At 47.0% G+C, this 25,070-nt stretch overlaps 1 protein-coding gene across 1 annotated transcript in view; it reads left to right on the top strand.

The window, feature by feature from the left end:
* The window catches only part of SMAD3 (SMAD family member 3), a 66,560-nt gene that overhangs the window by 34,018 nt on the left and 7,472 nt on the right, over window positions 1-25,070 (top strand). The window contains exons 2-8 of the mRNA XM_081888693.1: window positions 14,399-14,592; window positions 14,751-14,885; window positions 15,922-15,996; window positions 18,305-18,355; window positions 19,349-19,561; window positions 20,452-20,589; window positions 22,763-22,907. Coding sequence (XP_081744819.1) covers window positions 14,399-14,592; window positions 14,751-14,885; window positions 15,922-15,996; window positions 18,305-18,355; window positions 19,349-19,561; window positions 20,452-20,589; window positions 22,763-22,907 — 951 coding nt within the window. The remainder of the gene's footprint in view (window positions 1-14,398; window positions 14,593-14,750; window positions 14,886-15,921; window positions 15,997-18,304; window positions 18,356-19,348; window positions 19,562-20,451; window positions 20,590-22,762; window positions 22,908-25,070) is intronic.

Genomic DNA, 25,070 nt, shown 5'->3' with positions numbered 1-25,070 from the left:
TCTCTCTCCTTCCCCCTTTCCCCATCACTTTGAAAGTCCTAATCTGTGTACACTGTGAACCACAAGATGCAACCAGTTCTGACTTTGACAGCTGCTGGGAGGTAGGGAAGGGGGAAGAGCCTTGTGGCCGTTGCATATTTTGAAATCTCTTGTGTGTCAGTCTTGGTAATAAATGCCGCTGAAGCAGGTTTAGTTGCTGGCTTTAGATGTATCTCACTAAATGCTTCCTGCATTGCACATGTTCCCTTCCCTTTCAACCCCAGAGAAAGACTTCATTCCTCATGCTATGAAAAGTTCATTTCTTTTGAGTGTGCTTTGTGTGCATGTGTACAGTTCATAGAACTGCAGATCTGGAAAGGACCCTGAGGGTCATCTAGTCCAACCCCCTACAATGCCAGAATATTTCACCCAACGTGGGTTGTCACCTGTGTTACTGCTGCTCCAGTCTTCATTCAAATGATATTTCTTGTCATGCAAGACAGGGGTGGGCAGAAGGTAGATTTTGGTCTACCAATACATCTCTGCACAATCTGCAGTAAATTTGCAAGGGTTCCTGATTTCCAATTGTTTAATTATATCAACAGGGGTCAGAAAACTTTTTCAGCAGGTTCACTGTCCCTCAGACCTTGTGGGGGGCCGGACTATATTTTTTTTGGGGGGGGAGTGAACAAATTCCTATGCCCCACAAATAACCCAGTGATGCATTTTAAATAAAAGGACATATTCTACTCATGTAAAAATACACTGATTCCTGGATCGTCTGTGGGCCAGATTTAGAAGGCGATTGGCCAGATCCAGCTCCCGGGCCTTAGTTTGCCTATCCATGAACAGCACAATGTCTTTTCCCACCTAAGTGAGGCTGTGGAACTGTCAAAAGCAAACCAGGAGAGGACTTCTGGTTACAGGGAAATGCATCTTCCAATTGCTAATTCTAACTGGGAGTTGATCCCCAGGGTTTTTCCTAGCCCTGCCTAGAGATGGAATCTAGGACCTTCTGCTTGCAAAGCAAGTGCTTTGAATCCCATTCCTATATCTATTCTCTGTTGGTTGAACAAGGATCAGAGTTTGTCCGAACCCTCCACAGTCACTAATGTACTTCCTCCTTCTCTCCCTCTGTCTGTCAGTCTATATCTATTTTTGCTGAGCTGGGTGGTGAAAACCAAGACAGCTGGCATCTATCGTGTCGTGGCTATAAATTAAAAAGCAAACAGTTGTACCTGATTTAAAACTGGCTTATGTTCTGTTAGTGCTCCCTGTCACTGTTTGGAGGTTTGCATTGGATTCTATTTACAGTGGTACCTCGGGTTAAGTACTTAATTTGTTCTGGAGATCCGTACTTAACCTGAAACTGTTCTTAACCTGAAGCACCACTTTACCTAATGGGGCCTCCTCCTGCTGTTGCGCCACCGGAGAAAAATTTCTATTCTCATCCTGAAGCAAAGTTCTTAACCTGAAGCATTTCTGGGTTAGTGGAGTCTGTAACCTGAAGCGTATGTAACCCGAGGTACCACTGTATATGACTTCTAATATAATTTGTAACTGTACTAGAACACCCTTCTTCAACCGGGTGCCCCCCAGATGTTTTGGATTGATGGGAGATGTAATCCAAAACAACCGGGGGGGGAGGGGGCACCCGGTTAGGGAAGGCTGGAGCTTCACGGGGACTGGCTTGCGCAGAATAAAAATAACACAAAACTGTGTGTCTTGAGCGCAGCTGTTTCTACTTAGCTGAGCGAGGAGAAGGGGCTGGTGATCTCACTTCCCTCCAAGCCTCCTGTGTAAGCACAACACTTGGAAAACCGCAGTGAAGTTTCCTGAGCCGCAGAGGCTGCAGCTAGAGAGCATTACCCGATATTGTAGCCCTTGAGGTGGAGATTGCGTAGCTGTTCATTCAGCCTCTAGAGGAAGCTTGATCCATACAGTCAGCTGATGGGACAGTCAGTGGGTGGAAGGAAACTACATCTCTTGGTTGACTAGATGCTGACCCCTTTCATGGAGCAGGGTAAGAAGTCTTCTTGGCTTCTGATAAGTATTGCCTTTGCGGAATCTGTCTGGTTTCCAGCAGGCTCCAGTCAGAGGCCTCTGGAAGGTCCCAAGCAGGGCACGGAAGATGCTATCTGCACTGTTTGCCTTCATCTGCTTCCTAATGCTGAACACAAGGTAGTTCTCATCCCCACACATTTGTCTTAACAGCCTTTTCTTAAAAAAAGAAAACCCCACCCAAACTGACCACTAGCCACATGTGCATCATTTCACACAACACAGCAGTGGTTTTCTAAGTTTGCTCTGAGCTTAACTGCCCACCATTTTCACTGCGCGATTCTGTCAGCAACGATATTCGTAAGAAGGAAGCTAATCTCAAATCTGTATTAATCTCACTTGCATCATATTGATTTATTCACAGCAGGGAAAGTGGAAAATGAAAACCTTGGCCTTTAGGCTTTCCATTTAATGGCTTGGTCTTTGTCTCTGGCAAAATTCCCTAAGCAGCAAAAACGTCCTGCCTCTGTGGAGAGTAATGTGCCATTAATAGAAGGGACAAACTGGCTTGAAGTCTAACATTTTTCAAAACATTTTATTTTTGGTGCAAATATGATTGGTGGTTGAGCAGCCGTTGCTGATTCTAAGACCTCGTCACACCGAGCACTTTGTTCTTTGGCCTTTTGCAAAACTCACCTCAGATCTGGAGCTCTGGAAATCTCTTTAAACATCGAATGCGCCTTCCGTTGGGCCTCTGTTGACCAATAAAATTGTCCCTGGCAGTTGCTGGAAAAAAGAAGACTTAAAAGCCCATTCTGCTATAGTTAAGATGATACAATACTGTACTATTTTGCTGTTCTCAAACAAAATAATGTTTGAACTAGGCCCCCATTAACCATTTTAAAGGGTTTTAAATTAGTGCCATTAAATAAAATATTTCTTTTTTAAATCATCATTATTTTTTATGGTGCTTTGCAGCCTATGGAAAAGTAATGGCGTGTGAAGGTCCATGGAAATGAGCTGGGTGGTGGCAGTGCCTGGGCTTTGCCCCTGTACGTTTCTGGGTCCACTGCAGTCCTTGCCATCTCCAGTAAAAAGGCAGCAGAGATACAATAGATCTTGGAGAGATGCTGTTGGCCTTGAAAAAAGTTTCCGGGGGAGGTTGTGTGTTATTCTGGAAGTAGATACAGTGGTACGTCGGGTTAAGTACTTAATTCGTTTTGGATGTCCATACTTAACCTGAAACTGTTCTTAACCTGAAGCACCACTTTAGCTACTGGGGCCTCCGGCTGCCGCCATGCTGGCAGAGCCCGATTTCTGTTCTTATCCTGAAGCAAAGTTCTTAACCTGAAGCACTATTTCTGGCTTAGTGGAGTGTGTAACCTGAAGCGTATGTAACCTGAAGCGTATGTAACCCGAGGTACCACTGTAGATATTTGGCAAATGTGAAGAATGAACTGAGATGTCTGGCATGAGTTGCAACCATGCCTTTTTTTAAAAAGTAAAGTATTTTGGGGCTGTTTTTCTGGACAAATGCACATTCAATTCTAAAGATAAAAATAGTACTGAAACTTTAAAAAACCGAACACTTCAGATTAACAACACCTAACCTGAAAAAAGTTGTTAAAATATTTTCCCCTCCCTACAGCATTTGTCTTCAATGATTGTTTTTACAGGTGCTGCAAGGATAGGAAAACACTTTGCATTAGTTTTGTAACTAGTCTTGCCTTTTTCTTTCTGTGTCATTCAATAATTTTTGCTGTTGTCTGAGCTGCTGTTGCAATGGCGATGCAACATTTTACAGTGACCAACTCTAATGGTAATAAAAAGATAAAAGTCAGAAAAAGTCTGTCCAGCCAATATTGAGAGATACTGTTAAGCCAATTCACAATTTATTATTTAGACCATATATTTTGGACTGCAACTCCCTATCAGCCCCGATCAGTAGCTGGCACAGAAGAGAGCTGTAGTCCAAAAAATCCGGAGGGCAGCAGATTGGTGGGGGCTGCTTTAGATGCAGAGGGAGGTATATGCTGATCTGGGCAATTTGCAATGAAGCTGTGCCTTTCTGCAGGTAGCTGCCTCTTTTTAGTTTGCATCCAGTAACGGAGTTTAGTTTTGAAATGGAAGTCTCAAAAATGAAATCCGGTCCCAAAAGTCTGCTTGGGCTGGAACAGAACAATCTGTGTCTTAAGACAGACTGTAATACCAGTGAGTGTGAAATGCTGTGTGCTGGCGGAGACGGAAAGCGATCCATTTCAAGTTACTTTGTTCAAGGAGTAGGATCTGTCTGCATCTGCCGCTTTTGGGCATGTTTTATCTTGTGCGGAGCCGTCCATAGCTGATGTTGTCAAAACCTTATCTTGTCTTTATTCATGTTGCATTTCCAGATCCCAGATCCCACCCCCACCCCGGATTTCATGAAACTGAAGTCAGATGCAGGTCAGCACGAAAGACTCGGGGCTCTGCTGTCAGTGAAGTTAACTCTTTATTTAGGGAATTGGCATATAACTTAGCAACCCTTCCCAGCAGGTCTTGCCCCTGGGGAGGGGAGCTTGTCACAGCAGGAGTGGGAGAGTCCCTGGATTCTTCAGCAACCTCTTGATCCGCGTCCTCTGCTTCAGCCTCGGAGTCTGAACTGCTCCCTGTCCTATGCTCCTCCTGCTCAACAAACCCTGTTGCCTCCTCCCAATCTTCTCCCTTTGACCTCTAACCCATGTCCCACCACCAATCCCCTGGCTCTGAGCCTTCCTCCTCTGAGGTTTCCGTTGGGGATTCCCCGGCTGCTGCTTCCCATCACTCCTCTTCATCCAGCCAATCCCTGACAGCCAGTATAAATTTCACTTTGTTGCTTGGATATCTCACATTTATACCTTGGCTTTCCTCTAAGGAGCTCAATAGATGGCCATAATATTGTTCTCCCTTTACCATTTCATCCTCTCAAGAACCCTGTGAGGCAGGCTAGGCTAAGCGACAGTGACTGGCCACCTAGTGAGCTTCATAGTTGAGCTGGAATCTGAAACCTGGCTTCCCAGGCCCTAGTACAACACCTTTAACCACTACACCGCACTGCCATGTAACTATTATGTAGGCTAGCAGGCCCATCCCTTTTTGTGAACTTGTTTGCAAGGCTGCCTTTATAATGATGCCACTTTGCACTCTCAAGGCTTACTTTCTTGAGAGCTGGAAGATTTACAGAGGCTTAGTTTGTCCGGGCTGTTTTATATAGACAGCCCCAATTCTAAATTGAAACCACGTTCATTTCTTTGCACGTTGGGAGGGACTTGTGTTGCTTGATCTCTGCATAGGCTCAGCGGCTGGTTAACTGAATGCAGCTTGAATACGGCGTAAAACATTTCATGAGCTTGAGACAAGCTAAAGTGCAGAATCAAGAACAGAAGGATTTGTAAATGGGAGGAACTGGGAACTGGAATAAAGAAAATAACAGCAAGAGCTTCGGGCCCTTTCTGGAACATAAGGTGTTGTTTTGGGTTTGTGATTGAAAAAAAGAGGGGGGAAAAGACTAGTTGGAAGGTGTTTTTCCACCCCTCACGAAGCAGACGTTTGGGGGTGCGGGCTTTCTTAGTAAACAGGCTTACTGCTGTGGTGAGAAGGCGTCATTTGGTGTCCCATATGTGCATTTTTGAGTGAGCTAGCTTATTTTGCCGAGGGGCATGTGGGTGTCTTTCAGAGGGGTGAGTGGGTGTGCAAAGCAAAGTCCTTAGTCACAGGCAAATGTGGGGTTTGGAAGAAGAGCTCTGTGTCTGTCTTCCTTCCATCTCCACCCCCTAAGCAGCATTTGTGCAGGTCACTTTCATCTTGCCACACACTTGGGAGCCCTGCAGAAAAGCACATCCTGCTCTCAGACCAGCAGCAATGAATAGAAGCCCTGTCTTCTTCTTCCGAAGTGGTCGAAATCTGTGGCTTGCTTCACGCAGGTTTGTGTTGCTTGATGTCAGGCAACGAGCTGCATGTGTGAATGAGCCATTGCACATTGATTGCCACAATCCAGGATACCCTTTGCTTTATTGCTTGATGTTGTCTCATGAATGCAGGGCTTCTCAGTTGAGTTGGTTCATCCATTCAGCCGCAGCTCAGTTGGTTAAAGCCATCACACGTACAGTAATCCAGTGATGTAGGTCCACGTGGCCACTCTTTTGTTTTTATTTCTGAAGATTTTAAAAGCAAGCATGCTTTTCTGGCCTATGCATACAGGGAAAGGAGGCGGAAATAAAGTGGTGGAGACCAGGGGCGACAGAATGAATTGTACCTCCTGGGAATTGCAAGTGGGGGGAATTGCATTTTTTAAAGGCTGCCTTATGTAATTCCTCCTTCCCAATTATAAATTCCTGCAAGTGGAAAACCAGTATTAGTCCTCTCTGGAAGTGACTTGCAAAGGTTGAAATTCAAACAACACAGTATATGGCAAACTTACCCATTTAAAGCAATGCAGTGTACACCAAGTTGCTCGTGCACAGTGGAAAATATATATGTCTTTCCTCCATCAAGATGAAATGAACACCAAAGCACAGCCAGTAAAAGTCAGGCTGTTATTGTTGTCCAAATGCCTGGGAAAATAAATCCATTTTGCCTGGCACTGAAAAGGTGAGAGTCTGAACCAGACAAGCTTCCCTGGGGGAGAGCAATTCCATAAACGTGTCTACGACAGAAAAGGTCCGTCCTCTTGTTGCCTCCCGCTCTAGGATAAGTCACACAGAAAAGGGTCTCTGATGCTGATCTTGGGGTCTGAGTAGGTTCATATAAGAAAGGCAACCCTGGAGGTATTGGGGTCCTGAGTCATGCAACTTAAGCTAAATTTAGGGTGCATTCTCTCTGTTCAATTGGGGTGGTGACCTTCCACAAAAGCTAATGGTTGGATGGATAGATGGTAGGCTGATTGGCTGGATGGATGAATACTTTTGTGTGTGATTCTTTGATGTACTGGTTACCAGTGAAAAGTCAATGGTGGAGGAGCCAAAGAATGAGAAGGGAGCTACTTGCAAAAATGGTAATACTTACCAGCCAATCTGCATCTCTTCCTCTCCCCTTCCTTCTGTTCAAGGAGTCCTCAGGTATTTGTAGTAAAGCAGTGGGTGGATGATTGGGATTTTTCATGGGAGACTTGAGTCAACCTTCCCCAACCTGGTGCCCTCCAGATGTTTTGGACCATGACTCCCATGAGCCTCAGCTAGCCGGCAAGTGTTTTTCTTGGGTTTCTGTGTCTTCTGTTGAGCAGCTGTCCCACCAGTTTGCTTGTGGCACCAGCTTCTCTGCCAAGATAATGTTCCCTCTTTCTCCCCCCCCCCCCATTTATCTTGTTTTTCCCTGTTTTTATTAATGGTAAGAAAACCAAGCATGATGAGCTCAGTCCTGGCTGTCTCTCTCTTTCCTCACATCTCTCTCACTGTGATGTCATTTGGATGTGCCAATATGCAGTTGTGAAAACTTTGCCTCGAGGGTTAGTTTTTTAGCTGTCCAGCACACCTAGTGTTGAAAGTAACTGCTTGTCCCTGGATGGTATTTTATACCAATAATTGCTTGCCACATTAGGAACTGCAAACAACTTGCAAAACTTTTAAGGACATAAAGTATAACGTAAAATTGAGAAAGAACAGCATGTTATAAGGAAAACCATACAGTAACCCATAAAGAGCTGCAGAATTTTCAGCAACAAAAACATATAACCAATAAACAACAAAATCATCTTTCTTTTTTTTAACTAGTAATCATCATCTGCTCACCCCACCCCTAGTAAGATTATGAGTGAAAATGACGCAGAGTAGTCTTAGGCAACCAGATGTCTTCCAGATGTTTGGGACTACAGCACCCATCAGCCCCAGATAAAACTGGGAGGGGGCTGGAATACAGTGGTACCTCAGGTTACATACGCTTCAGGTTACAGACGCTTCAGGTTACAGACTCCGCTAACCCAGAAATAGTACCTCGGGTTAAGAACTTTGCTTCAGGATGAGAACAGAAATTGCACAGTGGCAGCAGGAAGCCCCATTAGCTAAAGTGGTGCTTCAGGTTAAGAACAGTTTCAGGTTAAGAACGGACCTCCGGAACGAATTAAGTACTTAACCTGAGGTACCACTGTAGAGTGTCCTGAAAGAAGGTATGGCTGCCTGGAAAACTAAAAAAGGAGCATTCCATACTGCTAGATCTTGTTGGATTTCCCACATTTATGAAAATATGAATACATTAAACCCAGGAACAGCATTCCTGTTCCATGTCATCAGGACCAGGCTTGTGTGGAAGAGGCCGGATGCCTTTTGTCTTTCCCACCTCGAGATGTCAAAATCCCCTTGGCCGCTTCTGTGACTTCTGTTCGAGAGGGAGCACCCATGGCCTGATAGCTTTTGTGTTGGTTTTCAGATGAGCAGGGTTGCAAATGAGATTTTGTCTTTTCTGCATCTCTGGGGAAATGAGAGGCTGCAGATGTCGGCAAGTAATCTTTGATAACCCTGCGCTGCGTAACACAGTAACTTTCAAAAACGCCTTATCAGGTCCTCCATCCTCTCCCCGCACTTTTTTTATTTGCGTTCTCTATCTGTTTATGGAACTGGGTTTTTTTTCTCTGCCGATGGTGACTCATAATTAAGGAAGTTGGAGAGCAATAAACTCGACTCTGTTGTCTCTCCACTGCCCTTTTCACCTTTCCTTTCCCCCGAGAAAGCCGTGTCAGTCACGTCCCCCTCAAGAAGCATGAACATTTTATGCACACACCCCTTCTTGTGGAAACTCTGAGGGTGTTTCGGTAAGGACAAGAAGGGAAAGTCTTGTTGTTGTCAGGTGCATTGGACCCCACCCCTCAACATGGGGAAGGGGAGTCTTTGAGAGCCTCTCCTGGGACACAGCGTGTGGCAGATGAGCAGGAAATGATTCACCCTTCGCTCGCTCATTAGCAGCTTTGAACGAGGTCAGTGAGAACTGGAGGGCCGGACACCCAGAAGGGGAGTTGGTTCCAGGTCACAAGAAGTCCCAGTTTTGTCGTGGGGAGAGACGGGGAATGTGACATGCGCTTCCCCCCATGCCTCATTTATTATTTGAAAGATTTGCAGCTTTTTTTGAGAACCGTGCTCCACAAAGCAGCTCGCCACGCAAAATGCAATCGGCACCGGAGTTCAGATACAACGCAAAACCGTTTGGAATGTCAGTTCCATAACACTAGGAGGCTGACCAGCAGAGCAGAAGTAAATTAAAGCACTGGCGACAATAGAACTCTTCCAGACCCTGGCAGCAGAGCCCTGGCTTTATAGCCTTATTTCAAGCAGCAAAGGCCTCAGGGAAGGCCTACGGTAGGTATTAAGGCCCACTTAAAAGTGCAGTGGATGGGGCCTACCTGCCTAGCCACGGGGAAGGGCCGTACCTCAGTGGCAGTAGCACCTGCTTTGTATGGAGAAGGTCCTAGGTTCAATCCCCAATGGCATTTCCAGGTGGGTGCAAAGCACTTTAGAGAATACTGACCTGGATGAGCCAGTGGTCTAATTTGGTATCAGGTAGGTTCCTGTGCTCATTAGGAGCCTCCATAGCACAGTGTTATGACACCTGCTTTGCATGCTGCGTAAAGGTCCTAGGTTCAGTCCTGGGTAGGGCTAGAAAAAACTCTACTTTGAAACCCTGGAGAGCTGCTGCCAGTCATGTAATACCAAGCCAGATGGACGGATACTATACAATAGTGTCTTGTGTTCCTTAGCACTCAGATTCTATAGTTGTTGGGCCACCACTGTGAAGGCCCTGTTACAAGTCTTTGCTGTGTGTGTGTTATCCACATGCATGTGATTCTAAATAGCCCTGGTTGAACTGCTTTTTGGGGGGAGGGGGCAGGACTGGTGTATCAAACGCCACTGAACCCCTTTGGGGGAAGTGCATGGTTTTGGGTGTACAAAATACAAGCCCATAGGCCGGTCCCCCGAAGGTCACTCTCTTGCCTTCTCACACATGCCACAAATACCAGAAGTGTATCAGTGGCCTGAAAAAATCCTGGCTTCCTTGCCTGGTTGCCCTGAGGAGGTTTGCTCATCACAGGTGACCAGCTAGAATGATGTAGACTGCAGCTGGCGGGCCCTGAGACTGAGAGGGCTTGGACGGTCACTTCTATTCTCTCGCTTTCTCCCCACCCTCAGTCCCCAAACCACAAGGCCAGTTGGATAGCGAGCAACTTAAGAGGATCCCTTTTGGTCTCTTCTGTGTGTGCAGGCATCCTCCTCCCCCCCCCCCATCCTTCCCTCTCATCTGCCCTTCTAAAGCAGAGTCTGGTGTGAGGGGGCTGGCAAACTGGGTTTCATGACTAGATGGCAGATTTTCTCCAGTCCTGGGAGTGCTTCTGTAATTGGCAGCGGGGGGTGGGTGGAATATATTATTTAGTATTTGGCAAAAATGGGCCAATCCAGTCATAAAACCGCCTCAGGAAGAAAGTACAGGTCTGGATTATTCATCAGATGCAGAAGAACTTAAAAATATGAAAACCTCATGGCTTTTTAAACCACCTCTGTGTCTCTGAGTCTGCAGGGATGGGTCTGTTAACAGACTCGTAAGAACTCTGTAAGAGGAATAACTCAGACCAAGGAGAACTTTGCCTGCACTTGCTTCCCTATAATGGTATCCATTGACCTTATTCCAAGTCAGACCATTGGTCAGTCTAGGTTTGCATTGGCCTAGCTATGGCGTAGGGTCCTAGCTCAGTGGTAGAGCATCTGTCTTGCATGCAGAAGGTCCCAGGCTCAATCTTCAGCAGCTCCCAAGTAGGGCTGAGAATGTCCCCTGCCTTGGAGAGCTTCTGCAAGCCAGTGTAAACAATACTAGGCTAGCTAGACCAACAGGCTGACTCTGTACAGTGCAGCTCCCTCTGTTCCTAATTATCTACACTGACTGGCAGGCGCTCTCCAGTCTTTCAGGCTGCGGTCTCTCCCAGCCCTACCTTGAAGGTGCCAGGATTGAACCCTGGGATCTTTTGCATGCCAGGCAGGTACTTTGACAATGTGCAAATTCAAGTGTTGTGCTCTGTCTCCTGGTGACCTTCTTGGACCAGAGTTGACTGTCTTTATTTTAAGCCAGCTTTTGCCAACCTGGTGCCCTCCCTCCAGATGTGTTGGACTGCAACTCCCATCAGCCCTAACCAGCATAAGTCATCTGCTTTTGGGAGCTGATAGGAGCACAGCCATACTGGCTGAAGCGGATGTGCACCAGGTTGACAAAGGCTGCATTAAGCAATTCCTTCTTCAGCACGCCAGAGAATTTCCTTGACATTCTGCTCTCTTCCTGTTCTGATGAAACTCCCTGCTGGATCACGTAGAGCGCTGAGACGTGAATGAATTGGTATGCCTGGAATCGCCGCTGCTTTTTCAAAGGAGTGTTTAATTTAGCAGTATGAGACTCGCGACTCCAGTGGATCTGGAATGAGGATTATTAGCTTACTCACCAAAGTGCTTTTGAGATGAGAGGTCGTTCTCTCTCAATTGCATAGATTGGTCTTTGCCATGCTGAAATTAAATCACCAACCACACTCACTGCAACAACCTGGAAGATGGAAGGCAGGGAGGAAGGGGCAATGGAACCTTTTATAAGAAAATAATGTAGCCACATGTTGGTTTGCCTTGTGCTGAGTTGGCTAGCTCAATATTGTCTGCCCTGACTGGCAGCAGTCCTCCAGGATTTTTGCGAAAAGAGAGTTTCAGAGCCCTATCTGGAGATGTTGCCAGGGATGGGACCCTGGGGCCTTCTGCAAGCAAAGCAGATGCTCTACCATCTTCCACCTAAATAGCTTTCAAGGAGGACTATACAAATTCATGGAGGAGAGGGCTATCGATGGCTACTAGCCAGGATGGCTATACTCTGCTGCCACAGTTGGAGGCAGCAATGCTTCTGTACACCACTTGCTGGAAACCACAGGAGGGGAAGAGAGCTCTTATGCTTGAATCCTGCTGGCTGGTTTCCTACAGGCATCTGATTGTCTGCAGTGAGAACAAGATGCTGGACTTAAATGGGCCGTTGGTTTGATCCAGCAGGCTTGTCTTATGCTCTAGAGCAGTGTTTCTCAAACTTGGGTCTCCAACTGGTTTTGGACTATAATTCCCATCATCCCTGACTACTGGTCTTGCTAGCCAAGGATGATGGGCATTGTAGTCCAAAAGCAGCTGGAGACCTCAGTTTGGGAAATGCTGCTCTAGAGCTACAAACCTTCTACTGTGATTGCACAGGTATAGATAATGGATGGTGCTTTTGGGTGCCTTGGAATTCCCTTCCTGGAACTGTTGGGTGCCCTTTCTGGAAGACCAGGCCCTTCTTTCTTCTCGGCCTGCCCACAAAGTGTATCCCCGCTTCTCCCTCTCTCTCTCTCAATGCAGATCCAGCTATGTTCCTTCATCTAGTTCATGTTGGCTGGGGGTCAGCCCAGAATAACTGAGCTGGGCTCCACCTTCCCCTGTGTGTCATAGACAGCACTGCCCACCTCCATCTCTTCTTGCCCAGACACAGCTCAGAAGGGCGGAGGATGTTTGGGACGTTTGCTTGGGTTTGGTTTTAGCCTATGAGAGCAAACTTTGAAAAGTTCCTGCCACAGGAAATGGCAGTGCTGATGCTGGACGGGACTGACCACCGTTGCAACCTTTCATGGAGGAGCTTGAGTAGGAAAACAAGGCTCTTGCCAGTCAGCCATGGGCGTGGGAAAGCTTCCCAGCTGGCACCAGTTTTGTCCCAAATAAATGGATCTGGTGTGCTGGGGAGGCTGTTTAAATGGTAGGTAAGGAAGCGGCACAGTAGGGCGTTGGCAGAACTTGCGTCCACTTGCAGTTGGCCCCTGTGTTTGTGCTGGCTTGGACCTTGATGGCTGACTTCTTAAAGCCACTTGGAATATGGCTTCGATTGTAATTTTAATCCTGGCGCAGGAGGTGGGGGGAGTGAAGCAGAGCTGAGAGTAAGGATTGGGGAGAGATTTAGTTCAGTTCAGATTTAAAGATGCGCCTGATTTTGCTGATTTGGAATATGTTGTATATACTGTCTTGATTTTCAATAAATTACATGGGGGAGGAATAAAGATGAACCCATGTTGTGCTTTTCAAAACAATAGGCAAACTGAAACACAGCCATCTTTTGAAACTTTGCACTTCTCTGAATTTTGTGGTGCTGTTCTCCAGCCAAGTAATGTGTACAAAAATGCATATACTTTCAAGTGTGCTTGAAAATGCATTATGTTAGGGGGGAAATTGCTTGCAAAAAGTGTATGTATTAGTCAAAGCTGCATATAAAAATATGCTTATTGTGAGACATTCACACTAAAATGCCGGTGAGATTTCGTGAGAACTTTAAAAATTGTGAATTGTTGTGGAAATGGGGAAAATTGAATTTAAGTTTGGAAATAGAAGGAGCTTGGAAAAATGAGATTAACAGATTTTGGCATGACTGAGATAAGCCACCTTTCTTGCCTCCACCTGCTTCCTTGGCTTGGCCTCCTTAGAAGACCCTTGTTTGCCATGGTTCTGTTTCCGCCTCTTTTGGAATAGCCTCTGTTGAGTGCAGGGAAGGGATGCTTGGAGGCTTCTTCACTTGGAGGAATTTTCTGCCACTGTTCTACATTGCTCTGCTTTTAAACCAGGAATCCTCTGCGGTTCACTTCCAATCACACGGTGCATTTTAAAAACAAAAATTATTATGAAGCTTTCTGCAAAAGGTGTCTCATGTTGCAGGAGCTGTAATTTTGCTACAGGGAAGAGTTTTATAACCTCAACCTTTCGGACATGGCTGTGTTTTAAATCATTAAAGAAACTTTATATGATTTAGTCTTTAACTGTACAATGCCAGGGAAAATAAATAAATAATGGAGCGGAGATTTCCAGCTCAGAGTAATCTTGATTTTTGCATGTTCCTTGCAGTTTTGTTGTTACTGCTACTTTCTAAATGTTTGCATCCCTTTGATCTTGTGTTTTTTAAATGCCCTCCCCAGTGTTAATCTGTTCTATACAGAGAGTTGGGAGAAACACTTTAAAAATTCAATGCGTGCAAGCATGTGAGAGTTAGAGAGAGGAGTGCCTAAATAATAGTGACAAGCAAGAATACAGAAGCTTAATAGCCTGTTCTTTCGTTCTTGGGGTGATGTGCTTCCTGCTTACCCCTTCTTGGCTGTACATGCTAAAGTAAATCTCTTGTAGGCTGGATCTAGGTGCAGTGGTTATTTCTTCTTCCTTGATTTTTCAGGAGAGCAAGATCAAAACGTCTGGTTTTCCTGTTCTTCCCACCCCGCTGGTGAACAAAATGGGCAGTGCCATTCTGCCGATACTTTAATAACCAGCCAACTTGTCTCTGTGGATTGATTTCCTTCTAATTGCCATAAGATTCTTTTATTCAATAGGGAAGAACTCTCAAACCAAAGCCCTCTGCCTTTTCCACTTCTAATATTGCCTTTTCGTTTCCAACATTTCAGATCGCTGGATGGCCGGCTGCAGGTATCCCACCGAAAGGGTCTCCCTCATGTTATCTATTGCCGGCTCTGGCGGTGGCCAGATCTTCACAGCCACCACGAACTGCGAGCCATGGAGATGTGTGAATACGCCTTCAACATGAAGAAGGATGAAGTCTGTGTGAATCCGTATCACTATCAAAGAGTGGAGACACCAGGTACTACAATGGGCCTCTGTTGTTGTTGTTTTTAGTGTTTGTGTAGAAGGCTGGGACACTGGAAGCCAGAGCAGGTGGTGGAATTGCACCCAATATTTGCTGACCTTGTTGTTAGACGTCTTGCTGACATTTGCTCTTTGGCTATCTTACCTCTTCAGTGCTACCTCCAGTATTGGTTCCGAGGCATACAGAGATCCCAGCTGAGTTTCCTCCACTGGATGATTATAGCCACTCCATTCCAGAGAACACTAACTTCCCAGCGGGCATAGAACCTCAAAGCAACTACATTCCAGGTACGGTATGCATGCCTTGCCCCAACAGAAGTGGTGTGCGGACCCTTTTAGTTGGGTGGATAGAATTGCAGCTCAGGTGCTCTGTTGGCGAGACCAGAGGTGATCAGGCTCAAGGCCTGGGAGATCTACATTGTCTCTTTTGGCTAGAACCACCCGCTCCCCAGGTCTACCAGACCCAGGTACAAAAATAATGGTGAGCTGTGAATTAAGCAACAGATGGTGGTATCCAACTCAAGGATTTCTGCTTGTGTGGTGGATGTGTTACTCAGTGTTACATTGGATTCAGCCCAGAGTACCTCTGAGCGCATGTTCTGTCCAGGAATTTGTGATCAATACCAGAACTAAGAACCAGATATCCACGTCTGGTGCCCCTCTAACGCCTGAGTATTCTCTTTCAGCCACCTGGTTTGTTGGGAGTGGGGAGACCTTTTCAGTTGCTGCTATTGTCATTAAATAAGTAAACGTTGCTAAGCAGCTGGGAATCAGAAATCCTTGCTTTGATCTTCCAATCAATCTGGCCTATTTTCTGCCCACCTCTGGGCTTAGACACTCAGAACACATGAACATTTCTGCTTATATGTGTCACCAATCTACCTATTTCGAACGGAAGTAACTTTAGCAATGAAGGTTGTCGCCTCAGGGCTTTCAACTTCTTCCTCCTTTTCTCTTGCTTCCGAGCAGAGAGAGAAAGAGCCCGTGTGTCTTAACTCATTTTCCATTCCCAGTGAATAAAGGAGCATGGGGAAGGAGGTCTTCTGAAAATTAACTCTGGAGTCTAGAGTGGGCTCAGGATAAGGTCCTCGTAAGTCCTGGACCTTAGAGAAGCCTCAGTTGACCCGTCTGTAAAAGGGGAAGGTGTAGCTCCTGATCTTGCAGCATTTACTCTAAGGAGGTGATGGCTTATAAAGCTCTTTTCAAGACATTGGACAAGGGCAGCATTGTTTATAAATATGTGCTCATGTTTCCTGAATTTTGCTTGATTTTTATGACAGCTTTGTTTCTCTCCCCTCCCCCCATGCCCTGCCCCCCCTTGCAGAAACACCCCCTCCTGGTTATCTGAGTGAGGATGGAGAAACCAGTGACCATCAGATGAACCATAGCATGGATGCAGGTACATCACACCTGAAATTAATATGTGACATTTGATGGAATTGTGCTCATCTCTCTTGTCATTTTAGTAGAATAATCTACCAGAGTTTGAAAACTCCTTAGAAGTGATCTCCTTCCCAGTCTCTTGCACTCTGTATATGGGGGTAGCATGGAGCCACATTTTACTTGGTCATGTTCTTTAATTTACTTGGCGGAAAACCTAGCTGAATGCCACCCACTGCCCCTTTTCCACCTGGCTTGGAGTCTTCCATCTCTCTTTATTTATTTAGGCTGTCATTCAAACCCCTGTTTCATCATGTCTAGAGGTGGGCAGGGTTGTAGTGGAGGAAGGGACAGAGATCTCTTTCTGCCCAGCCTGGACAGCTCCACCAGCCTATGCCCATGGAGTGATGCTGGCATCCCTCCTCTGACATGCAGTTCTCAGTTCTGCCTGTCAAAGGTGTGGAATCCCACTGGCAGAAGCCCCATAGCAGGGCACTGGGGAGACAGCATCATGCCTGATCCGGGCCTGATTGCTGCACCCCCTCCAGGCTGGCACAGCATCCTCCCCATCTCCATTTTGTCCTCCTAACAACTTTGCGTGGTTAGGTTAGCCTGAGCAACAGTGGCTGGCGCAAGGACACCAAATGAGCTTCTTGGGACGAGTGGGGCTTTGAACCCTGGTCTCCCAGGTGCTAGTCCAACACTCTGACCATTACACCACTTGGCTCCACACTTCTTTCCATTTACAGCTGAAGAGGAAGGGAAAAGTTGGGGCAAACACAAGGGCTAGTCAAGGGAGAATTGGGGAGTTGGGAAGAGAGAATGGGACAATCCATGCCAACACCCCTGCCACGTATCGTTTGCCATCTCCCTCGCCATAGCTGGGGCTGAAGAATGCTTGTGGGTTTCTAAAAGGAGAATGAGTGACACATTTATCATCTATTGCCATAAGCACACAGGTGGGAGGAGGCCGGCTGGGATTGCTGGTAGGCCTCACGCTCATCCCTCTTTGGTCCAACACCATTGGTCTGTGCAATTATTGGCTGTGTGGTCGGCATCTGTCTGAAACACTATATGGGGCATGCCTTCAGGGCCATAATTATTTGAATTGGCTTTGGCTTTGAATGTACCCTCAGAGTGCCCTATCCGTGTGGGAAAACATATAGTTTTTTTATCCGTGTCTTCGATTCCTAAAACTTTATTTGAAAACAGATGTTTTCCATGCAAAATACAAAGGTAGAGGGGATGCGAAGAATGCTCAGGCAGCAGTGGCATGTGCTCATGGAACTGACATGCAGCAGGTGTCTTGGTCCATGCCATATGGTGAAGGCTTGAACCTCTAGTGCAGCCTTTTCCAACCTGGTGGGCTCCAGATGTCTTGGAGTGCAACTCAGCTGTAACCTGGGATCAGCCATTCAGTCATGGGGAGAGATGGGAAGCAGAGTTCAGTCCATCAGCTTTGCCCAAAGACCAGCTCCTTCAGGCACCTCCTGCCCCTGAGCTGTGCCAGCTGGTCATTGTAAGAATAGTTTAAGAACTGGTGCCCAAGTCTGATGTTTTATTTGTCCCTCTTCCCGCTCTGTCCTTTTTTCCTTGTGTGTCATTTTTTAAAAAAATTGAATTGCAAGCCTGTCTAGATAGCGACTGTCTCTTGTTTTGATTGCTGTATTCTTGGCAGAAAAGCAGGGTGCAAATGCCCCATCTCTCTCTCTTATTTCAGACGGAAAGAAGAAGTCCTCCTTGCTTTCTCTTTGGGCATGGGAAGCCCACTAGGCCAGTGATAGCCAAACGTGGCCCTCCAGCTGTTTTGTGACTACAATTCCCATCATCCCTGACCACTGGTCCTGTTAACTAGGGATGATGGGAGTTGTAGTCCCCAAACAGGGGAGGGCCAAGTTTGGCCATCACTGCACTAGGCTTTAGGCAGCAGAAGGTGCAAGTCCCCCGCTGGCTGCCCTATAATCTGCTGGCGGGCACCACCTTCAGCTGCAGGACGGTGCCCTGCTCTCCCTGTGCCAGCAGTGTCACCCACCCACCTGCTGAAGAGGCAGCAGTGGGACCCCAGGTAACTCCCAGTTAGAAGTGCCTCACAAATTGTTCTTTGGACTTGCCCAAGAACTTCCTGAAGCGATTGTTGTAGATATGAATGTCATCACTATTTTAAAAGCACTATAGTAGCCGTATCAACTTAATTCCTTCATTGCGGGGGGGGGGTGGACTAGATGACTCTTTAGGTTCCTTGTAACTCTACAGTACTAGGGTTCCGTGTTTCTTCTTGGGCAGATAGTAGCTTACCATAATTGCATCTTCTTTCTCTCCCCGCCCAGGTTCTCCAAATTTATCTCCAAATCCAATGTCCCCTGCACACAACAATCTGGGTAAGGATGGTGCCGCTTGGGCTTTTTTGAAATTCACATAGAGGTGTTTCGGGGATGGCCTAGGCAGTGATATGAAGCCGGTGGGTGGGGCACCTAACAGGGAAGTGTCTTGCAAAGGCAAGTGGTGGTTTGTTTTAATAATTAGCTTAAGGCTGGATTTGAAAGGTCCTGACTGCAGTTATGACTGCATGTTATGACTTGCATGAAAATGCTCTACAGGTGGTATTTAACACCTATTAAACTGGCCAGAATGTTTAGATCTAGGCCAAACACCTGTTGGAAATGCGGGGAGGCAGAAGGCACAATGGTCCACATGTGGTGGAACTGCAAAAGAATTAGAGAATTTTGGGAGATAATCTACAACGAACTTAAAAAAAAGTTTACATGTTCATTCCCCAAGAAGCCTGAAGCCTCTCTGCTATGAATAATGAGCAATGAAATCTCAAAGAAATTTAGGAGAATTTTCATGTATGCTACAGTAGCAGCTAGAATTTTAATCGCAAAGGGTTGGAAAGGAGATGCTACCCCATCCAAACTAAATTGGCAAAACAAAATGTGAGAGTATGTAGAACTGGCCAGATTATCAGCAAAGTTTCAAGATGTTACTGATCAAAAGTTTAATAGAGAGTGGGACGTGTACAGAGTTTATTTAAAAGAACATTGCAAAAACAAATATCCGTTGGCAGGCTTGGATTGACTTTCTGCGTGTAATAAGATAATTCAATAAAATCAATGTAATTGAAATAACCTAGAAGAGACAAAGCTTAGTGTGTAGTTAAAGAATGGAGCTTGGGAACCACAATGAGGGGATCGGAGGTCATGTGGAAACCAACTACAAATTGTTACCTACAACAAGCACTAATTATGGAATGAATGTTTGTTTCCTTTTTTCTTTTTTCTTTCTGTTGATTACTTTGTGTTGTGTAGTTTTTAAAACCAACGAAGCATTAATATTTGCTCCTCTCAAATTTTCACTCCTCTCCTTTCTTGCAGATCTCCAGCCAGTCACTTACTGTGAACCTGCCTTCTGGTGTTCCATCTCCTACTACGAGCTCAACCAGCGTGTTGGGGAAACTTTCCATGCGTCGCAGCCCTCCATGACAGTGGACGGCTTCACCGACCCTTCAAATTCTGAGCGCTTCTGCCTCGGGTTGCTGTCGAACGTCAACCGCAACGCAGCGGTGGAGCTCACCAGGCGACACATCGGTAGCGTCTCTTGCCTTGTTGCATCCGAGGAGAGTTTGGTGGTGGAATTTGGTGGAGAGTTTGGGCCACAGGAAGCCAGGCTATCCTCCACCAGGTCCAGGGCTTTTTCAGTGAAGGCTCCAACCTGGTGGAATGCTCTGTCCCACGCAACTAGGGCTCTGCAGGACTTGATATCCTTCCGCAGGGCCTGTAAGACAGAGCTATTCTGTTGGCCTTCAATTTGAATTAGCCTGATCCTCTATTCCCTTTCCCCTTTCCTCGTCTATGAAGAAACCCTTTCTGGGACCCCACATTTAAATTCTTCCCTGGTCTCCTTGCTGGCCCTAGTAGGACCAACTTGGCCAGTTAGCCCTGGTGATCATTTGATGTCTACTGACTAGGTTCCCCCTCCGAAAAAAAGGACCCCTGAATTTTTGAATTTTATTGATATTGATGCTGCATTTTATGTTGTATTTTATGCTGTTTTTAAGTCACATTTTAATCAATGTTTTATCTTTGCTGTTAGCTGCCCTGAGCCCGGTTTTTAAACCGGGAAGAGTGGGGATGAATAAATTATTATTATTATTATTATTATTATTATTATTATTATTATTATTATTTGGCTGAGCCACACACCCTGGGCTACCTCAGATGCTGGCTGTGAGGACAAATTACAAGCAACGATGTGACTTTTTTGGGGGGTGGGGAAGGCAGGGATAAAATTTGAACACCTGATTTCCATGCTGGGTAATGCACTAAGTGTCTCATCCAGCCCAGCATTTTGTCTGTCTGCAGTGGTGCCAGGATAGCTTCCAAGCCATTTGAGAGAGAGAGAGCCATTGCTTCCGAATGTGTCCTTCCTTGCCTTTTGGCTGCTTTTGCCCTGACTTTGCTACCCTATGTTTCCCTAGGGAGAGGAGTGAGGCTATATTACATCGGAGGGGAGGTGTTCGCTGAGTGCCTTAGCGACAGTGCCATTTTTGTCCAGTCTCCTAACTGCAACCAGCGCTATGGGTGGCATCCGGCCACTGTGTGCAAGATCCCACCAGGTAACTCATGAGTGGCTTTCCTCCTTTGTTGCTGCGTGCGTGCCACTATTTCTTTTGGCCCTATGAAGGCCCAATCCACCAGCCGCCATGATTTTGAAACTCTACAAGGGAGGAATAGATTTGGTCTCTTTTTGGTGGATGGGAGACAATTGCCAACCCTTAGCTGTAACCCTTGCCAGCTTTCTGAGCAGTGCTGTGTCCATGCTACCCAAACTACAGAATTTGGGGTGCAGCACCCAATGCCCCAAGAACTTATTTCTTGGAAGTGTTATCCACTTCTCCAGAACAATTTTCATTGACCAAGTTCCACCAGTTTTCAAGCGCAGCCAAGTTCTCTGGGTCCCCCCATGGATGGGTCAATGGCAGCTGTCCAAACAACATTGATGGGGAAGTCTTCTCCAGCACCAGAGCCCGCCATGTCACCCACTCTGCTTCTGGGGAAGAAGTCTGCCTTTTTTGCGGCAATGCAAAGATATTAATTCTGCACATCTTCCATTTGGGTCCATGGCAAGGGAAAGGACTTGAACACAGGTCCTCAAACCGAACTTCTTTTGCTCCTTAGCTGGGCTTTCATGGCAAGGTCCTTCGGAACAGCTTTCCTTAAGTTTGTGCCTTCCAGGTGTTTTGATCACTGGGAGCTGCAGTCCCAAACATTGGGAGGGCACCAGCTTGGGGAAGCTCCTGTACAGTCGGATTTGTAGAAAGAACTTGACAGGAGGGTTTGCAGCTTCCCCTTCATTTGCCTTCTGACCTCACTATCAGGAGGCTGTGCTTGTGTGTGTATCTGTAGGCGTTGGCCTGAGCTTGTGCCTAGATCAGCAACTCTGCGCCTGCCAAGACTTGGGAGTTCATCTGGTTGGGGCGCTGAGCGAAGCGCGGCGACGCTGTCATGTGTTTGACAGCCGACGGGAGAAGTTTTTTATTTTCCTGCCTCCCTGAGCTCCAAAGCAGCTGTGAAGCTTTTTTTAAAGAGAGGGAGTTTTAGCTCGCAGCTGGGCCCGTGCATCAAAAACTTGAACTTCGGAGGAAGGAGCTCCTCTGAACGTTGAGTGAGTGACGAAGGGAGTGAATGGTGTTTTGTGTTTGTTTGTGTGCATTAAGAACTGATTGTGCAGCTTGCTACCAGAACTGAGCGCAGGTGCTTCCGCCATGATGCTAAGAGCATCTTCTTCTCCCAGGCACCCCCAGTCTCCACTTGGCAATGGGTGTGGGTGAAGGTTATCCTCCATGGGGAGGGACTTGGGTCTTAGTCTTCAGCATCATTTACTGCTGGGCCGGGCAGACTTCAGGCTTAGAATGCAAAAAAGAGCCTGCTGGATCAGGCCAATGGCCCATCTGGTCCAGCATCCTGTTCTCACAGTAGCCAACCACATGTCCCCAAAGGAAACCCACAAGCAGGACCTGAGCATGAGAGCTCTCTCCTTCCCTCCTGGGGTTTCCAGCAGGTGGTATTCAGAAGCATTGCTGCCTCTTGACTGTGGAGTATAGCCTTTGTGGCTAGTAGCCATTATCTTCCAGCAATTTGCCAAATCCCCTTTGAAAGCCATCCAAGTGGGTGGCTTTCACTGCCTCCGATGGGAGCAAGTTCCATAATTTAACTATGTGCTGTATGAAGACTATGTATCTGCCCTGAATCTTCAAACACTTTTCCTCTCCTGTTAGAATGGCAGGGTTGGGGGGTTTTTTTTGGGGGGGGGGGAGTGGAGAAGAGGATGAGCTCGTTGCATTATTCTTAAACATTACAAGGTTATGGCTGGCATTTTCAGGGTTATCGCCTCCCTACCCCGACTCCTCTTTCGATCAGAGGGCTCATCTTCCTGACCTTGCAAGGGGTTTGAGGCAGGTGTCTGCAGGATGGTGCCTGCCATTGTGTTCACTGCCCTTGCCAGTGGCGTAGCGTGGGTTGTCAGCACCCGGGGCAAGGCAGGTAATTTGTGCTCCCTAACCCATGGATTTGCGCCCCCTAACCCTAACCCCCAGATGTTGTGCCCGGTGCGGCCGGCCCCCCCTGCACCCCCACGCTACGCCACTGGCCCTTGCTGCCTTTCTTACAAAGTTTTGGCTTGTGGAGGAGTGTGTTGTCACCTCTCATTCAGCAAATAAAATAAAATAAAATCTTTCCGTGTGTCTCCGCATTTCACATTGACATTTGCCCTGATCTTGTCTTCAACAGGTTGTAACTTGAAGATTTTTAACAACCAGGAATTTGCTGCCCTTCTGGCCCAGTCTGTGAACCAGGGCTTTGAAGCCGTCTACCAGCTGACGAGAATGTGCACGATCCGAATGAGCTTTGTCAAGGGCTGGGGGGCCGAATACAGGTCAGGTCCTCGTTGTTGTTCTTCTTGTTGTTGTTATTAATGAATCCATACCCTGCCTTTCTGCAAAAGTACACAAGGCAGCTTGCAGGAGACTGGCAACTGTACAAAACAAAAGTCAAATCTAAAAATGGGGGGGGGGGAACGACACTCTAAAAGCAAAACAGACTAGCAAGCAAAACCAGCAGCAAGATAACGCAAGATCCATTAAGACAGGCAGGCCCCGAAGTCCTGTTGTGCTGTCAAAACAAGGCAGCTCTGTATGTGGTGCTGGGGTGGATAGAAAAGAGGGGGGAACTGTCCAAATCTCACTTTTTGTGGGGGCTGACTCAGCTTACATGCCCTTGAGAAAGGGGAGCTGTGGGAGGGAGGGGGCATCAGTGCAGGAAATCCTGCAAGCTTCTCCATTGTGGATAAGGCAAGGATGGCTGAATTCTCCAGGTTGGGGCCCTGGTGGTGATGGAGTGTCAGGGCCCCTTCTGCTTTAGCTGCTCAATCCGTCTCGCGTGGGGACTGTCTTCTCTCTCATCTTTTTAATCCCTTGTATTGGGGGCGGGGCGGGTAGGTAGCTAACTTGTGACCCTCCAGGTGGTGTTAGACTACAACTCCCATCCTCCCTGACCACTGGCCATGCTTGCTGAGGCTGATGGGAACTGGAGTCCAGTGACTTCCGAAGGCCATTGCATCGATCACCCCTGCTCTGCACGTTTAGAGTTGGAGTCTAGGGGACTAGGAGATGGAAGGAATCTATTCTGAGATTGGAGATGTTAATAAGAGTGTGGTCTGATAACCCTAAGGTTGCAGGTTTGATCCCCATAGGGGCATAGCTGTCAATGTTTTCCTTTTTTTAAGGGAAATTCCCTTATTCCGAATAGGATTCCTCGCAAGAAAAGGGAAAAGTTGACAGCTATGACTACATGAAGCTCAGGGTCCCTTCCAACTCCACAATTCTAGGAATTATTTCTAAGTAAGCCACCATTTTGCACCATGTGAGAGGCGAGAGTGTTTTCAGTTAAGAACCTAAGAGCCTTGCTGGATCAGACCAGTGGCCCATCCAGCCCAGCATCCTGTTCTCAAAGTGGCCAGCCAGGTTCCTGTGGGAACTCACAAGCAGGATCTGAGCACAAGAGTCCTCTCCCCTCCTGCGATTTCCAGCAGCAAAGACTCAGAAGCACTGCTGCCTCCGACCACGGAGCTGAGCGTGGCCATCATGGCTAATGGCTACTGCTTGTGCACCCCCTTGCTGGTAACTCTGGGGGAAAAGAGAGGGGGGAGATTGAACACAGCCTAATTCTTGCTTGGTTGAAGGTGCTGTGCAGACAGGATCAAAGCCAGGAAGATTCTTAAAGGGTATTCTGGGTCCCTGTTCCTTGGTCTTCTTCAAGAGAGGGCTCCCCATCAAAGTCTCCTTGCAGCTGCGCCTTTGCAGACCTCCTCCTCCTCCTCCTCCTCCTTGCAAGTGACTAGAGATGAAGCCCAGAGCCAAGGCCTCTCGGGTTACCCCCTTCAACTTCTCCAGATGTCTGGAGTCTATTTTGTTTTGAAACCAGCTTGCTCCCTCCCTCCCTCCCGCTTGCCGACTGTGTTTCGTCTTGGCCGAGGGCCAGGGCTCTTAATGAGATCCAGATGAGTGGGTTGCACTGGGTGGGGAGGGACTGGCTCTCATTCGGGGATGGTGCTCCAGTCCAGAGTGCCTTTTGCTCTTGGTGCGATATGGCCGCTGTCCTCCAGTGAGTTAACTTTGGCATCGCCAGGGTTGCTGCGTCTAGTTGGGTCTCTGTCCCAGCGCAAAGCTACCCCCGCTTCCCAAATCACTCGCCTTTGCTGTTTTTGCTCTTCAGGCTTTTGATTTGTACAAAAGATGCGCTTTAGGGAGCAATGTAGCTGCACAGAATGAACTTCCCATTCTGTCCCCACCCCCTCTCTAAGTCAGTGGCTTGGGAATGGGTGTGGTGATTCTCTTTGACAATTACAGGGTAGCCAAAATAGGTTTTGGGTTGTGCTTGCAGAGGCAGGGGAGGTGCTTCTTAACACCTGCAAAGCTTCCTGGGAGGGTTTACAGCTCTACAGTGTTCAGTCTTTGGACTCTGGCACACAAATTGGCATCCCGAGAAACCCCTTTCCTTTTTATTTTGTTTTTAAATATAAGCTTCCAGTCCTCAAGGC

The sequence above is a fragment of the Podarcis melisellensis genome, assembly GCF_964234715.1.
Source record: "Podarcis melisellensis genome assembly, chromosome: 14".
In the NCBI taxonomy this organism is placed as follows: domain Eukaryota; kingdom Metazoa; phylum Chordata; class Lepidosauria; order Squamata; family Lacertidae; genus Podarcis; species Podarcis melisellensis.
This window is presented reverse-complemented; position numbering and strand designations above follow the sequence as displayed.